This window comes from Agelaius phoeniceus, chromosome 13 (assembly GCF_051311805.1).
Source record: "Agelaius phoeniceus isolate bAgePho1 chromosome 13, bAgePho1.hap1, whole genome shotgun sequence".
In the NCBI taxonomy this organism is placed as follows: domain Eukaryota; kingdom Metazoa; phylum Chordata; class Aves; order Passeriformes; family Icteridae; genus Agelaius; species Agelaius phoeniceus.
The window spans coordinates 536,464-551,066 of NC_135277.1; the positions used below are offsets into that span (position 1 = coordinate 536,464).

The following is a 14,603-nucleotide window of genomic DNA, read 5'->3' on the forward strand; positions in this document are numbered from 1 at the left end:
GGTGCCCTGCTGAGGTTCAGTGCTGAGCCCAGAGGGTGCTGGCCCTGCTGCTGTCGGGTCCTGGTGTGGCACTGTGGCTCCCAGGGCTGTGCTGGGCAGGGCTGTGCTGGGCAGGGCTGTGCTGGCACTCAGGGTGTGCCCACCCCACGCTGTCTTGCAGCAGGGCTGACACTTGTGGAGCCAGGTGGCCTCGGCTGAGGAGTGTTTTTCTCTGTAAAATGAGAAATGGCACTGAGGGGGTCTCCTGAAACACAGGCTGAGTGTTGCAGCCGTGCTGTTCCCCGGGGCCATGCTGCCCTGCTGGAGCCGTGTGGGTCTGGTGCTCTCCCAGCTGCAGAAATCCTCTCTTTCTGTGTCACAGGACCTTGACGCAGGAGGATCCAGGAGACAACCAGATAACCCTGGAGGAGGTGGTGCAGATGGTAAACACTCCTTCCCTCCCTGCCTGCCTGCCTGCCTGCCCCTGCTGCCTTGGGGTGGTGGAAGGGGAGCAGCCAAAGGTCCTGGTGCTCACTCAGGGCAGAGTGAGTCTCCAAGGCCAGTGCCAGGGCTGCAGCTGCAAAGCAGGAAAGGCTTTCTGGGGAGGGGCCAGCTGTGAGCACAGCTGGATCTGTTAGGGCAGAGGCAGCACCAGCCAGCCCTCGGGCACATTATTCCCCCTGCAGTCGGCAGAATGGCTGGAGAGGGCATGGAGACACCTGCCTGCTGCTGCCTGTGCCCCAGGAGCTCCCATCGTGTCCTCTGTGTCCCCAAACCCGTTCCAGTTCCAAGTGAGGGGCTCTGGCTCAGCCAGGATCACTGCTGCTCCCTGGAAAGAGAGCCCTGGGAATGTGCATGGATTTAGAGCCCCCGGGGTGGCTGCAGAGCACTTGCTGCCCTTCTGCACTGGAAAAAACCCAGCCAAACCTGTTCCCAGAACACAAGAGCCACTTGAAACTGGCCTGGAGCACCTGAAACACCCACGACTCTGTCCCCTGGCTCTGCTGGTGGCTTCTGGACAGGGGCACTCCCTCCTGGGCTTTGTTTGGGCTGTTGCCCATAACTGCATGTTCTGGAAACTTCCTCTGAAGAGGAGAGGACAGAAGAGCCCTGAGGGCTTTGCTCTGCCCCTCAGGCTGGGCAGCAGCACCTGCAGTCAAAGGGTGCTGGGATGTGAGGGTGCCCTGGGGTTTGGGGTGCACATCACGAGCAGGGGGCTGTGTTGTTTGCTGGAGCTTTCCCAACCCCTGTCCCAAGGGATTGTGCAAGGGGCTCTTGCCTTGTGCATGTGTGTTGGTCTTGGGGGGTTCTCCTGTGTCACCAGGGCAGTTTGGGGTTTATTTGGGCATGACGCCAGTGGGGTTTGTTGTTTTTGGTGGCTCATCTTTTCCCTGAAGGCAGCAGGGTGGAGGTGTTGCAGGGAGTGGCAGCAGCCCCATCCAAGCACCGTTTGTGGGGGTGTTGGGTGGTCCTGAGCTGTGCCCAAGGACTGGTCTCAGTGACCATGTCTCTGTGATGGTTTGAGGACAGTCACCAGTGACTCCATGCAGTCTGCACCTCAGGCTTTGGCTGTGGGGCACCCTGAGCCCTGCTGTGCTGCAGTGCTGCTTGGCCAGAGCCGGGCAGTGGCACAGGGCCCATCCCTGCTCCCCTGCTTTCCTGGAAATCCCTTGGCAGACCCCTCTTGCCCTCCTGAGCAGGGGCAGCGGTGCTCCAGCTGGGATCCTGGGTGCTTTGCTAATTAAACAGCCAAAAGGCTGAATAATTAAATCCCCGGGGTTCTCAAGGCTGGCAGCAGCACGGTGTGGGCTGGGGTGCCTCTGGAGCACCACACCCGGCTCTGCTGGGGAAAAGCCTTTGGCCTGAGAGCCTGCCTTGGCTTTGGGTCTGTGTCCTTGCTGTGTGGGGTTCTCACTGAGCTCCTGCCTGCTGAGCCCCACTGTTCTCCATCCCACAGGCCGAGGGGGTCAAAGCAGAGCCCTTTGAGAACCATTCAGCCCTGGAGATCGCAGAACAGCTGACGCTGCTGGACCACCTGGTCTTCAAGAAGATCCCATATGAGTGAGTGATCCCCGTGGGTCAGGAAAGGGGGCTCTGGTCAGCCAGGGCCCCATGGGCAGCCTGGCTGGGCTGACCCCAGACACTGCAAAGCCTTCCTGGGCTTTGCCAGTAGCCCAGACTTGGTTCAAGGGCAGATTTGGAGCCCTGTGGCTTCTCTGCTTTTATGGGATGTCCGAAGGTAATCAGCTCAGGAAGACCTTCCCACAACCATCACAGTCCAGCCACATCCACGGTCCCTTTCCAGCAGCGTGGGGGCAAAGACCTCAGGATCTCCATCCTGTATGGATGCAGTGGAGCTTGCAGGGCTTGGACATCCCACAAAACTGGTCAATAATAGTTGACCTGAGCACTGTGGTTTGCAGGGAATTCTTTGGGCAAGGCTGGATGAAGCTGGAGAAGAATGAGAGGACTCCATACATCATGAAGAACACAAAGCACTTCAATGATGTAGGTGCAGCTGCAGGGCACAGGGCGATGGGCACGGGGGAGGCTCAGCCCCCTCCCCAGGGCTGGGGTGAGGGAGGGTCACCTGTCCCACAGCCCTGCCTGCACCATGGGCCCTGCCTGCCCCACAGCCCTGCCTGCCCCACATCCCTGCCTGTCCCATGGCCCTGGCTGAACCATGGGCCCTGCCTGCACCATGGGCCCTGCCTGTCCCACAGCCCTGCCTGTCCCATGGCCCTGGCTGAACCATAGGCCCTGCCTCTACCCCACGGGCCCTGCCTGCCCCACGGCCCTGCCTGCCCCACGGGCCCTGCCTCTGCCCCACGGGCCCTGCCTGTCCCACAGCCCTGCCTCTGCCCCACGGGCCCTGCCTGCCCCACGGCCCTGCCTGCCCCACGGGCCCTGCCTCTGCCCCACGGGCCCTGCCTCTGACCCACGGCCCTGCCTGTCCCACAGCCCTGCCTGCCCCATGGCCCTGCCTCTGTCCCACAGCCCTGCCTGTCCCACAGCCCTGCCTGCCCCATGGCCCTGGCTGAACCATGGGCCCTGCCTGTCCCACAGCCCTGCCTGCCCCACGGCCCTGCCTCTGTCCCATGGGCCCTGCCTGTCCCACAGGCCCTGCCTGCCCCATGGCCCTGCCTGTCCCACAGCCCTGCCTCTGCCCCACGGGCCCTGCCTCTGTCCCACAGCCCTGCCTGCCCCACGGCTCTGCCTGTCCCACAGCCCTGCCTCTGCCCCACGGGCCCTGCCTCTGTCCCACAGCCCTGCCTGCCCCACGGCTCTGCCTGTCCCACAGCCCTGCCTCTACCCCACGGGCCCTGCCTGTCCCATGGCCCTGCCTGCCCCACGGGGCTCGGTGCAGGTGGAGCCAGTCCTGCTGCAGTGCTGCTGGCGGGGCTGCAGCAGCACAGGGAGATCTCGCCCTGCTGTGAGGCTGGGGTGCCCAAAGCCACGCTGAAGGCCAGGCTGGGGCCGTGTCTCCCCAAGGTCAGCAACCTGATCGCCTCGGAGATCATCCGCAACGAGGAGATCGCGGCGCGCGCCAGCGCCATCGAGAAGTGGGTGGCGGTGGCCGACATCTGCCGCTGCCTGCACAACTACAACGCCGTGCTGGAGATCACCTCCTCCCTCAACCGCAGTGCCATCTTCCGCCTCAAGAAAACGTGGCTCAAGGTCTCCAAGCAGGTAGGGCCGGCCCCTCCGGGGAGCTGGGCTTGCTGGGGGTGTTGGGGCAGGGGAGACACGTTCGAAAAGAGTCAGAAAATGGGCAGAGGGGTTTCAGGTTGTTCTCAGGAGGGAGGTGGTGGGTGGACACGCAGACCTGCCTTGGGGTTAGGTTTATTCATGGAATTGTTTGGGTTAGAAAAGCTCTCTGAGACTGTGCAAGTCCAGCTGTTCCCTTGGCACTGCCAAGGCCACCAGTAACCCCTGTCCCCAAGTGCCACATCCACATACCCGTTAAATCCCTCCACTGACTCCACCACCACCCTGGACAGCTGTGCCAGGGCTGGACAGCCATTAAGAACTTTTCCCAGTATTCAATCTAAACCTCTCCTGGCACAACTCCTTTCCCCTTGTCCTGTCACTTGTTACCTGTGAGAAGACACGGTCCCCACCCTGCAAGGCAGAGGTGCAGTTAAACCTCTCTGAGCTGGCACCACTGTGGGCTCCCACCAGCCAGGAGCAGTTGTTTTTGCTATAAAATGACAAACCTGTGAATGAAAACAGGCGAGGGCAGAGGTGGGAGCAGGGGAAGGCAGCGAGTGCACAGCCTGCTCACCTGCAGCCAGGTGTGATGGCCAGGGCACACTGCACCCGTGGAGGTGCAGAAACAGCTGCTGGGGTGGGCTGGAAGTGCCCCTGTGGCTCTGCAGGCTGCCCCCCCAGCCACAGGGAGTGGGGGCTCTTCCAGGGCCCCTGCCAGCAGCACTCTGGTTTCTTGCAGACCAAGGCTCTGATTGATAAGCTCCAGAAGCTGGTGTCGTCGGAGGGCAGGTTCAAGAACCTGAGGGAGGCACTGAAAAAGTGAGTGAGTGGTGCTTCCCCTCCTCCCCCAGGGCTGCTCCTGGGGCCTGCAGGGCGGGGGAAGCTGAGCTCTGCTCCCAGGGGTGTTCAGAGCCTGCACTGAAGCCTGCCCTGTGGAGCCAGCACAGTGCCTGGCAGCGATCCCCAGGACTAAGCTGCTCCTTTGGGCAGCGTGAGGAAAAATGGGAATAAAAGGGACTGCAAAGGGAAAAACCACTCCCAGGCACTAGAGAACAATTTTCCCCATCACTATCACAGAATCACTAAATCCCAGAATGGTTTAGGTTGGAAGGGACCCTAAAGCTCATCTTGTTCCATTCCTCTCCGTGGGCAGGGTCCCCTTCCACTAGATCAGGTTGCCCATGGAAGCTTCTAAAGGTCTTCCTGACCCTCTGTGCTGTCAAAGCTGCCCCCAGCTCATCTCCTGCTCGTCTCCCATGGCTTTGTGAGGGGCACAGCCACAGGTCCTGCCTGTCCTGCTGTGATGGTGGGGATGGGGCCCAGGACACCAGGAGCCTTCCCTGGGAGAGCTCTCCTATATTAGAGAGAATCCTTCCACCTCTGCTGGCTGCAGAGCTGTCCCCTTCTCCCCTGCCCCAAGCTGCAAAGTGAGGGAGTTTTACTCCTCATTCCTCTCTGGTTCACTCCTGAAGTTGTGACCCCCCGTGTGTCCCCTACCTGGGCATGTACCTGACGGACCTGGCGTTCATCGAGGAGGGCACCCCCAACTACACCGAGGATGGCCTGGTGAACTTCTCCAAAATGAGGATGGTGAGTGCTCCAGGGGCTGGGCTGGGCTGATGTGGCTGTGGCCAGGTCTGCGTCCCCTCAGCCTTCACCTGCACAGCACCAGGAGGCCACATGTGTCCCCTGCACACACATGGGGTTGTTCCCAGTGTCTGGAAGAGACAAAAAGGCCTCTGCATTGTGCTGTGCTGGGTGCCCCTGCCCTCCTGGGCACTGGGACAGGTTCTCTGGGTGATGGCTGAGCCATGAGCACCTCCTGTGTTTTACCCCTGCACAGATCTCACACATCATAAGGGAGATCCGCCAGTTCCAGCAAACCTCCTACAAGATCGAGCACCAGCCGAAGGTACAGCCCTGTCCCCAGAGCCTTGGGCAGGCTGTGCCCCTCATCTCCCTCTTCCAGCACAGCATCCAAGCCTTCAGTACCCGGCAGCTCCCTGCTGGAGTCTGATGGAGGGATCAGGGGATGGAGGGAGGCTGTGGGGGCTCCAGCAGACTCCCCCGTGGTCCCCAGGCAGCTGCAGCAGAGGAGTTGCTGCAGAGGGCAGCACCGAGGGACAGCCCCGGAGTGCTCAGGGGTGCACCTGGCCACGCTAGGAAGCAGCGCTGTAGGGCAGCACGCCCTCCCAGGGCAGAGCGTGCCCTGCTGCCCCGCTGCCAGCACCAGCCGCCCTCTGCCCTGGGCTGCCCCCAGCATGAGACGAGCTGGCCCCTCTCAGCCCCCGCTGTGGCAGGGTTTGGGTGCCCGGCTGTCGGGCTGTGTCCCTCCCGGCCCGCTCACGGCCCGCTCCGTCCCCAGGTGACGCAGTACCTGCTGGACCAGTCGGGTGTGATGGACGAGGAGTCCCTGTACGAAGCTTCTCTGCGGATAGAGCCCAAGCTGCCTTCGTGAGCGGCGCGGCCGCCGGACTCTCGCTGTACATAGCCCCGCTCCACGGGCGCCCTGGAGCGACCCCCGTCTGTGCTTCCCCGGCCCCGCCGCGCCGCGCTCGCGTAGGATTCCCCGCCCCGTCACGGTTTAACGCGCCGACACTTCGCTGGAGTCCCGGGCTCTTTTCCATGATGTTACTTTTGTCATTTGTTCCTCTTGGGGGGCTGGTGGTCGGGCAGGTGAGACCTATGGGCCAGGTGAGCCCTGTGTCCCCGCGGGGCAGGTGAGTCCCTGTGGGGCAGGTGAGTCCCTGTGTCCCCGCGGGGCAGGTGAGTCCCTGTGGGGCAGGTGAGCCCCTGTGTCCCCGTGGGGCAGGTGAGTCCCTGTGGGGCAGGTGAGCCCCGTGTCCCCGCGGGGCTCTGGGGCAGCACAGAGCAGCTCTCGCTCGGGCAGTGCTGGCGGTTGCATCCCAACTCTGTAAGGTGGGAGAAGGGAGCGCATTAAAGGTTGTCCCTCGGTGTGAGCTGCCCTCTGTGTGTGTGCCACCCTGGTGCTGGCTGGGCACGGGGGGCCCTGGCCGCTGCCCTGGTGCCCCCGAAGCTGGGAAGATGGAAGCATCCCCTCGCCTCTCCTCGCTGCATCCGGCTCCTGTTGATATGCTGTAGATCCGTGCCCTTGTGCCCACTCTGAGTACCATGACGTAGAGTTAGAGATGACGAGTGTTTTTATTACATCTACTGTAATCCTGGCTAACCACCCGCTAGCAGGATATAGTAATGTAGTGCTTATTCTGTGAATAGTTCCTGGGTTTTTTACATTGTACAGTCCCTGACACGGTTCCCCGGCAGTGGCAGGCATGCTCCACTCACACAACACTTGCTGTAAGCAATACCTCGTGGTATGGGAATTCTCTTTCAAGCCCTAAAACTATTTCAACTTACAGCTTGTTTGGGAAAAAAAAAAAGATATTTCCATTTTTTTTGTAAAAATATATGTTTCCTGATTACCTCTTGCTAATAAATCTATTCTATCTCAGGGTGAACCGGGGTTTGTGATAGTTTTACGGGCGGGATAACGCCGGACCCGCCGGGCCGCGGGCCACGCCCAGTGCCGGTGCCCCGCCCAGTGCCCCTCCCAGAGCCGGTGCCACGCCCAGTGCCACGCCCACCATCTGCCCCGCCCCTTATCCCGCCCCCTGGCAGCGGCTCGGCGCATTTCGGCTCCGTTCGGCCGCGCTCGGCTCGGCTCGGCGCGGTTCGGCTCTGCTGCGTCGCGCCCGTCCCGGTTCGGCCCGGCCCGGCCCGGTTCGGCCATGGGCTGGCCCGTGCTGCTGAGCGCGGCCACGCTGCTGGCCGCCGCCGCCGCCGCCTGGGAGCCCTCGGCCGAAGGTACGGGGGCATCGGGAGGGCAGGAGGCGGCTTGGCACGGCCCGGCTCGGCTCGGCTCGAGCACGGGCCCTGGTGCGGCAGAGCCGTGGCAGTGCCGCCGCTGACGGGCCCGTTCTCTCCCGCAGAGGAGCAGCTGTTCAAGGCCTGGATGCTGCAGGTGAGCTCGGGGCCGAGCCGAGCCGGGCCGGGCTCCGGGGCTCGGGTCCCTGACGTGCCGGTTCCCCGCAGAACGAGCGGAGCTACGGCCCCGAGGAGTACCCGCGGCGGCTGCGCATCTTCCTGGGCAACAAACGGCGCGTGGAGGAGCACAACGCCGGCAACCACAGCTTCCAGAGTAGGAGCCCCGAGCCCCGAGCCCGCCCGGCCACGGCCGGCCCTGAGCACCGCGCCTCGCTCAGCAAAGTGTCCCCTTCTCCCCCTTCTAGTGGGCCTCAACCAGTTCTCGGACCTGACCTTCGCGGAGTTCAAAAAGCTCTACCTGTGGAGTGAGCCGCAGGTAAATGCTGGGAGTGCGGGTGGGCAGGGAAGGAGGGGTCCGGTGCCCCTGTGAGGGGGTCCTGCAGCGACCTGCACCCCCGTGAGAAGGTTCTGCATGACCCACACCCGCTGCTGGGCCAGCACCCCTCGCTGTGCTGCCTGCAGTCCCCTGTGATCAGGTCACATCCTGTGCCCCCAGCACTGGGCAAGAGCCAGGTGAACCCTGTTCAGGTGAACCCCACCTTCATGGCTTTCAGTGCCTCGCCCCTGACTCCAGCCCAGCTGTCTGTTCTGCTGTCAGCTCCCTGAGCAGCTGGGGCACTGCAGGCTGGCAGGGCTGCAGGCTGGCAGGGGTGCAGGCTGGCAGTGCTCCCTGCTGCAGTGGCCAGTGTGTGTGGGCTGGTCACCAGCCCTCACTGGGAAGGTGGCTGTCGTGGGCCACTGGCCTGCTGGCTCATCACGGCCCTTTGCCTGCTTGCAGAACTGCTCAGCCACCAAGGGGAACTTCCTGCGCAGCTCTGGGCCACATCCCGACTCTATTGACTGGAGGAAGAAGGGGAATTTCGTGACACCCGTGAAAAACCAGGTGAGGAGTGTGTGCCATGGCCAGAGGGGGCTGATGGCTGCAGGCAGGTGCTGTGCCCGAGGAGCAGTGCTGGGTGCCTGTGCCATGCCTGCCGTGTGCCCTGGCAGGGACTGAGCTGAACGCCAGGCCCAGCTGCCAGCGGGGAGCGGAGGCTCTGCACTGCTGCCGTGCCCCCTGCCCGTGTTTTGGTGAGGCTGGTGAGCCTGCAGCACCTCCTGGAGCAGTTCCTCTCCCATTCCTCATGTAGGGTGCCTGCGGGAGCTGTTGGACCTTTTCCACCACGGGCTGTTTGGAGTCTGCTATTGCCATTGCCACAGGAAAGCTGCTCTCTCTGGTGAGAGGTGTTCTGGGCTTGGAGCCCTTTGGGGAGCAGGATGGAGCCAGAGGGGCTGGAGGCTGCTGGGAGAGGCGTGGGGACAGAAGCTGTGCCTGGCCCTGCCAGCCAGCCTCGCTGCAGGCAGCACATTGGGACATGGTGATTTTTTTAGCTCCAGGAGGATTTATATTCCTGAAGAACTAGAAAGACAGTAGCCACTTACACAACTTAGCAGAATAACTGAGGGCTGGGTGTGTTAAAAACAAACCTGACCTTTGGAAAACATCTCAGCCAGTCCTTCTGGGGGGGGTGGCATGAGGAGGAATGCCTCTGGCAGCCAGGGCACCCCAGGCTGCTGCTCCAGGTCATCCTTGTCTGCCTCCCTGGGACATGGAGCCATTTCCAGGGGACTCCCAGGGGTACACCAGTGCTGTGGTGGTTACAGCCAGCTGCACGGATAAACCAGCTTCCTGCTGTGCAGTTGCTTTTTGAGTCACTGACTCTGAGCACAGGTGTGGGACAATCACTGACTCAAAACTGTCAGTCACTGACTCAAAACCTTTCTCTGCAGGCAGAGCAGCAGTTGGTAGATTGCGCCCAGGCCTTCAACAACCATGGCTGCAGTGGGTAAGTCAGGGTCAGAAAGAGCAGAAACTAGAGAATCTTACATCCTGTGATGGACAGCCTTCCTCCAGATCTGGTGTCAGGATCCTTCCACATTATGGAATGGCTTTTGTCTTCCCACAGCTGCAATGTGTCAGGGGAAGCAACTTTGGATTTGGTTGCTAATTTTCATTTCGCCCTCCCTAGAGGTTAGGATGTTTCCCTAAATCTCCAGCATTTCCCAACCTCTGTTGTTCCTCATTTGTTGGTTTTTATCTGAGGTGTTTTTCACACAGCAGCCATAGGCTGGGCTCTGATGGGCTCTGGGACAGCAAGGGGACTTCTGGCTGTTCTGCCCTGAGTCACGCGTGTCTCGTGGCACCCTGAAGAACCCACAGAAACTTTAACTTCCTCTTTGGAAAGTTCCTCCTGGCCTTGCTAGAGAAGGCAGAGAGTAGAACTTTCTGACAACTTCTGTTTTCTGTGAGATAAGCGGTCCTAGAGGAACGCTTAGAGCTGAGCAAAGCCACTCTTGGTGCTTTTTATCTCTCTCTTGTGACTCCTCCTTAGGTGTTTCCACATCAGCACTCCCTGATCATCTCTCTTTTCTTCCCTGCTGAGATGTGCTTCTGGAAGGTGGCCAGGGAAGGGAGCAGCTGCTTGCTGGAGATGTGGGTGCCTCAATGTCCCCCAGCCAGGCTGGGCAGAGGGCACCAAAAAACACCTTTCATTCAGCATGTGAGGCTGGTGCTGTGTGGGCCAGCTGACCTCACACCCTCAGGGCTCCTGGTGCTCTTCTCCAGGGAGCTGACAGCTGGAGAATGACCACGCCAGGCAGCCCAGGCAGGGAGATGCTGCAGGCGCAGACTGGAGTTTGTGCCTCTGGGGGCTCTGGGATAGACACTGCCCTTCCCTGGCTGCTGGGAGTGGGCTGCACAGCAGGGAATGTTGATGTCTTTGCTCTGCAGAGGCTGCAGCATTACCAAGTTCATCATTACCATCCTAATTAGCTGTTAGCATCCTAACGGAGCTGTGCTGTCTCGCAGGGGCCTGCCGAGCCAAGCCTTCGAGTACATCCTGTACAACAAGGGGCTCATGGGGGAGGACAGCTACCCCTACCGGGCCAAGGTACTGCAGCACAGCCCCGGCCACCACCGTGGGGGCACAGCAGGGCTGGCACCGCCCCCACAGCACCTCTCTGTCCCCACAGAACGGCACCTGCAAGTTCCAGCCCGAGAAAGCCATCGCCTTTGTCAAGGACGTGATCAATATCACACAGGTGAGGCCCGAGGGCTGCGATTCCAAACTGCCAGGGCTGGGCCAAGGGGAGGGCTGGGGTGCCAGGGGGTGCTGGGCTCAGCAGCTGGAGCTGCAGCCTGTGTGCTCCTGGATGCAGAGAGAGCTGCTGGGCACACTCCTGCTCTGCTGCAGCTGCAGCCTGTGTGCTCCTGGATACAGAGAGCTGCTGGGCACACTCCTGCTGTCCTGCAGCTGCAGCCTGTGTGCTCCTGGATGCAGAGAGAGCTGCTGGGCACACTCCTGCTGTCCTGCAGCTGCAGCCTGTGTGCTCCTGGATGCAGAGAGAGCTGCTGGGCACACTCCTGCTGTCCTGCAGCTGCAGCCTGTGTGCTCCTGGATGCAGAGAGAGCTGCTGGGCACACTCCTGCTGTCCTGCAGCTGCAGCCTGTGTGCTCCTGGATGCAGAGAGCTGCATCTGCCCAGCACAGCCAGGAGATGATGAGGATGATGACCCTGGATCCTCTCTTGCAGTATGACGAGGATGGCATGGTGGAAGCTGTGGGGAAGCACAACCCAGTGAGCTTTGCCTTTGAGGTGACGAGTGACTTCATGCACTACAGGAAAGGAGTGTATTCTAAGTGAGTGTGTGACCCCCATTTGGTGAGGTGAGGGCAAGGGGAATGTGTAGGGCTGGAGTCACGTGCATCCCTGTTTATCCTGCTGCGTGCAGGAACACTGCACTGCATTCTCACACTTCTTTAAAGTAGAAAATAGAAAAAAAAGAGAGTAATCAGAGCCTTGATGTACTGGTTGCTGAGGGGATGAGAGTGCAGCACAGGGAGGAGGGCTGCAGGCTAGGAACCTGTCCAGCCTGGAGACCAGGTTGTGGTGGAATGAAGGTCAGTGAGTCAGGCAGCTTGAGAGACTCTGCAGCTCCCCACAGGGCTGGGGCTGTCCCAGGGCTGATCTGTGTCTGTAGAACACATCTGGCTCCTTAGGGTAAGCCCCAGCCAAGGTGGATTTTCCAGTTCCTGCAGTGCCAGAGCTCAGAGGGGCTGTGTGAGAAGGGTGGCTGCCCTCACACTGACCTGCACCTGAGCTGGCACCTTGGCAGGAGGTGCTTGCTGGTGTCCCTGCTCTCCACAGGGCAGGTTCTGCAGCACCTCACCTCAGCCCTGCCTCGTGGTGCTCCCTGGACAGGTCGGAGGAACAGCAGAGAGAAAAACCAGCTTGGGACACAAAGCAAGTCTCGAGTGTCGTGCCAGCTCATGGCCAGGGCAAAAGCCATGTGGAAGGCTGATAAACACACATTGGAAAGATGGGAGCTGAGTGAGGCAGCACAGGGGCTGTACCCCAGCAGCGGGAAAGTGTGTGTTTGGAGAAACAGAAAAATACTCGGGAGTAATGAACCCTCAGTCACACAGAACTGCAGGGAAAGTGCAAGGGAGAGGCTGAGCCTGAGGGATCTGCCCCAGGGAGCTCTCAGGAAGGAGCAGGTGGTGATTCCAGAGGCTTTGCTGGGCCAAGAGCCAGTGATGCCAGAGGTCAGTGCCAGCCCTGGGCAGGTGTGAGCTGGGAGGGCAGGGGCATGGTCAGAGGAACATGCCAGAAGCAGTTATCCTGTGGATTTACAGTCTAAGGTGGATTTGAAATCAGAGTGCATGGAATAATTGATGCTCCAGTGCTTTCAGCACAGAGCAGCTGTTAACAGATCAAAAAAAGAAAATCTGAGGTGGATTATTGATCTTTTCCTGTGATGCAGCTTGAAAATGTTTAAAAATAGATGCTCTTGAGATGGGAGCATGTACCATGAGCTGTCTTGTTTCACACCACAGGCAGCAGCTTTCAGCAAGTGCAGTTTAAAGGTTGAAAATTTAGAGGAAACACATATTTAGACCCAAGAGCTCGTCATTCCTGTGCAAAACATGAAGCAGTGCCCTTGAATTTCAGGGCAGTACAAACCAGCATGGGGAGGCACTAAGAGCTGCTGGTTCCAATTGGGAAAATTCCTTTGTGCTGTAGCTCGTCTTGGTGGGCCAGGAGCTCAAAAGTGCACGGATCCCCTAACTCCAGATATGGCTGCTAATTTCAGAGTTGAGAAACAGAGCAGCGTCTCCTTTCTGTGCCTCCCCGCCCTGCTCTCCAGAGCTGGGAGTTCAGAGCAGTTCTGTTTGCAGTGTGGTCAGCACTGCTGCCTTGAGCAATGCCTGGCTAATTGCAGGCTGCTCTCAGAGTGCCCTGTGCTGTCTCCCTGCAGCCCCCGCTGCGAGCACACCCCTGACAAGGTGAACCACGCCGTGCTGGCCGTGGGCTACGGAGAGGAGGACGGCACTCCCTACTGGATCGTCAAGAACTCCTGGGGCCGCCTGTGGGGCATGCAGGGGTAAGGCTCCCGCTGCTCACCACACTCTGCTGGGCCTGGGCACCCACCCTCAGCCCCTGCCCCCCCTCAGCTCTGCAGGTGACATCTGGCACCTGGGAGGACACGGGCAATGGTGCCAGCCTGTCAGAGCTGTGGTTCCCCTGGTGCCCAGGGCTCGGGACACATCCAGCCTCTCCAGAGCCACTGGTTCCCCATCTCCTCCCTGCTGGTCACACGGCTGGGGAGGACAGCTTGTGCCAGGAGTGAGATCCCAGCCTCACAACTGTTCCCAGCTTCACAAGTGGGGTTCTTGGGAGGAAGATGCAAATTCTGGTTCATTCAGGGTGTAAGGAGGAAGGGAATGGCATTGCCTGGAGAGCTGAGGGGGAAGGGACCTCAGAGCCCACCCAGAGCCACCCCTGCCATGGCAGGGACACCTCCCAGTGCCCCAGGTGCTCCCAGCCCCATCCAGCCTGGCCTTGGGCAGTGCCAGGGCTCCAGGGGCAGCTGCTCTGGGCGCCTGTGCCAGGGCCTGCCCACGTTGACCTGCCAGAGGAGGGAACGCTCACTCACAGCCGTTTCTGTCTCTTTCAGGTATTTCCTTATCGAGCGAGGCAAGAACATGTGTGGGCTGGCTGCCTGTGCCTCCTACCCCGTTCCTCAGGTGTAGCAGGGGCAGGCTGGCACGGGGCTGCAGTGCCTGATGCTGCTCCAGGGCTGAGGCTGGCAGGACAGAGGCAGAACCAGTGCCAGGCCTGCCTGCCGGCGGTGTCACCTGCAGGCAGCCTGGCTCTCACACACAGCAGCCAGGTTCTCCTGCAGCAGCAGCCCGAGCTGAGCCTGCCCTGTCCAGCCAAACCCTGGCGTGCTGCTGTACCCTGCCAGGTTCCCTCCATCCACCCCGGGGGCAGCAGGGCCCGCCTGGGTGCAGGGAAGCCCCTCAGGAACCGATTTAGGGCACACAGAGCTCCCCCCACCCCTCGGGTGGCTTTTCTGCAATCACCAGGTGTAAATTGTAGCGATTTTAAAATTTTCTTTGAAGGCAATTTCCCTGTTCTTTATAGGAGGGATGAATGAGTGCTGTGATTTGTACACTTTTACCAATTTTGATGAAATGCTTGCTATATTTTGTATTAAAAACCAGGGTATTTTAATGCACATAGAGAAGAAAACGGGTGATTTTTCTTTAAGCCACCAGCGAAGACGCCAGAACCTCGGTGCCGAGGAAATGAAGCCGCGCGTGAGCAGGGGCACGTCTGTGTTGTTTCACAAAAATCTCTCACTGACAATAAAGCTGCCTCGTCAGCGGAGCGCTGTGCTGTGAGCTCTGAGCGGGGCGGGCTGAGGGGCTCCGGCCTCCCGGCGCGGGCCAAGGCCGTGCGAGGCGCCGAGCGCTTCCCGGGGGTGCGGAGCGGGGCTACGGCGGGTCCGGGAGGGAGCGAGCCCGGCCTGAGGGCGGCGCCGCCATTTCCGGAAACGCTTCCATTTCCGCCGCCATGCCTCCC

General features: G+C 60.5%; 2 protein-coding genes across 7 annotated transcripts in view; both read left to right on the forward strand.

Moving 5' to 3' along the window:
• The window catches only part of RASGRF1 (Ras protein specific guanine nucleotide releasing factor 1), a 30,981-nt gene extending 23,812 nt beyond the window's left edge, over window positions 1-7,169 (forward strand). For 2 of the 6 annotated variants that reach the window (XM_054641996.2, XM_054641995.2), the window contains exons 20-27: window positions 362-422; window positions 1,937-2,040; window positions 2,403-2,487; window positions 3,472-3,669; window positions 4,430-4,509; window positions 5,163-5,280; window positions 5,534-5,602; window positions 6,056-7,169. In XM_054641996.2, coding sequence (XP_054497971.1) covers window positions 362-422; window positions 1,937-2,040; window positions 2,403-2,487; window positions 3,472-3,669; window positions 4,430-4,509; window positions 5,163-5,280; window positions 5,534-5,602; window positions 6,056-6,148 — 808 coding nt within the window. In that variant the 3' untranslated portion in view covers window positions 6,149-7,169. The remainder of the gene's footprint in view (window positions 1-361; window positions 423-1,936; window positions 2,041-2,402; window positions 2,488-3,471; window positions 3,670-4,429; window positions 4,510-5,162; window positions 5,281-5,533; window positions 5,603-6,055) is intronic. The other 4 variants (XR_013184177.1, XR_013184179.1, XR_013184178.1 and 1 more) reach the window with 4 other exon arrangements.
• Window positions 7,170-7,302: 133 nt separating this feature from the next.
• Window positions 7,303-14,408, forward strand: CTSH (cathepsin H). Its single transcript, XM_054641907.2, has 12 exons — window positions 7,303-7,515; window positions 7,641-7,672; window positions 7,744-7,849; window positions 7,941-8,011; window positions 8,474-8,578; window positions 8,826-8,912; window positions 9,466-9,521; window positions 10,544-10,625; window positions 10,708-10,776; window positions 11,268-11,374; window positions 12,994-13,119; window positions 13,693-14,408. The coding sequence occupies exons 1-12, from the start codon at window positions 7,440-7,442 to the stop codon at window positions 13,766-13,768; spliced, it is 993 nt and encodes a 330-aa protein (XP_054497882.1). The 5' UTR covers window positions 7,303-7,439; the 3' UTR covers window positions 13,769-14,408.
• The last annotated feature ends 195 nt before the right edge of the window (window positions 14,409-14,603 follow it).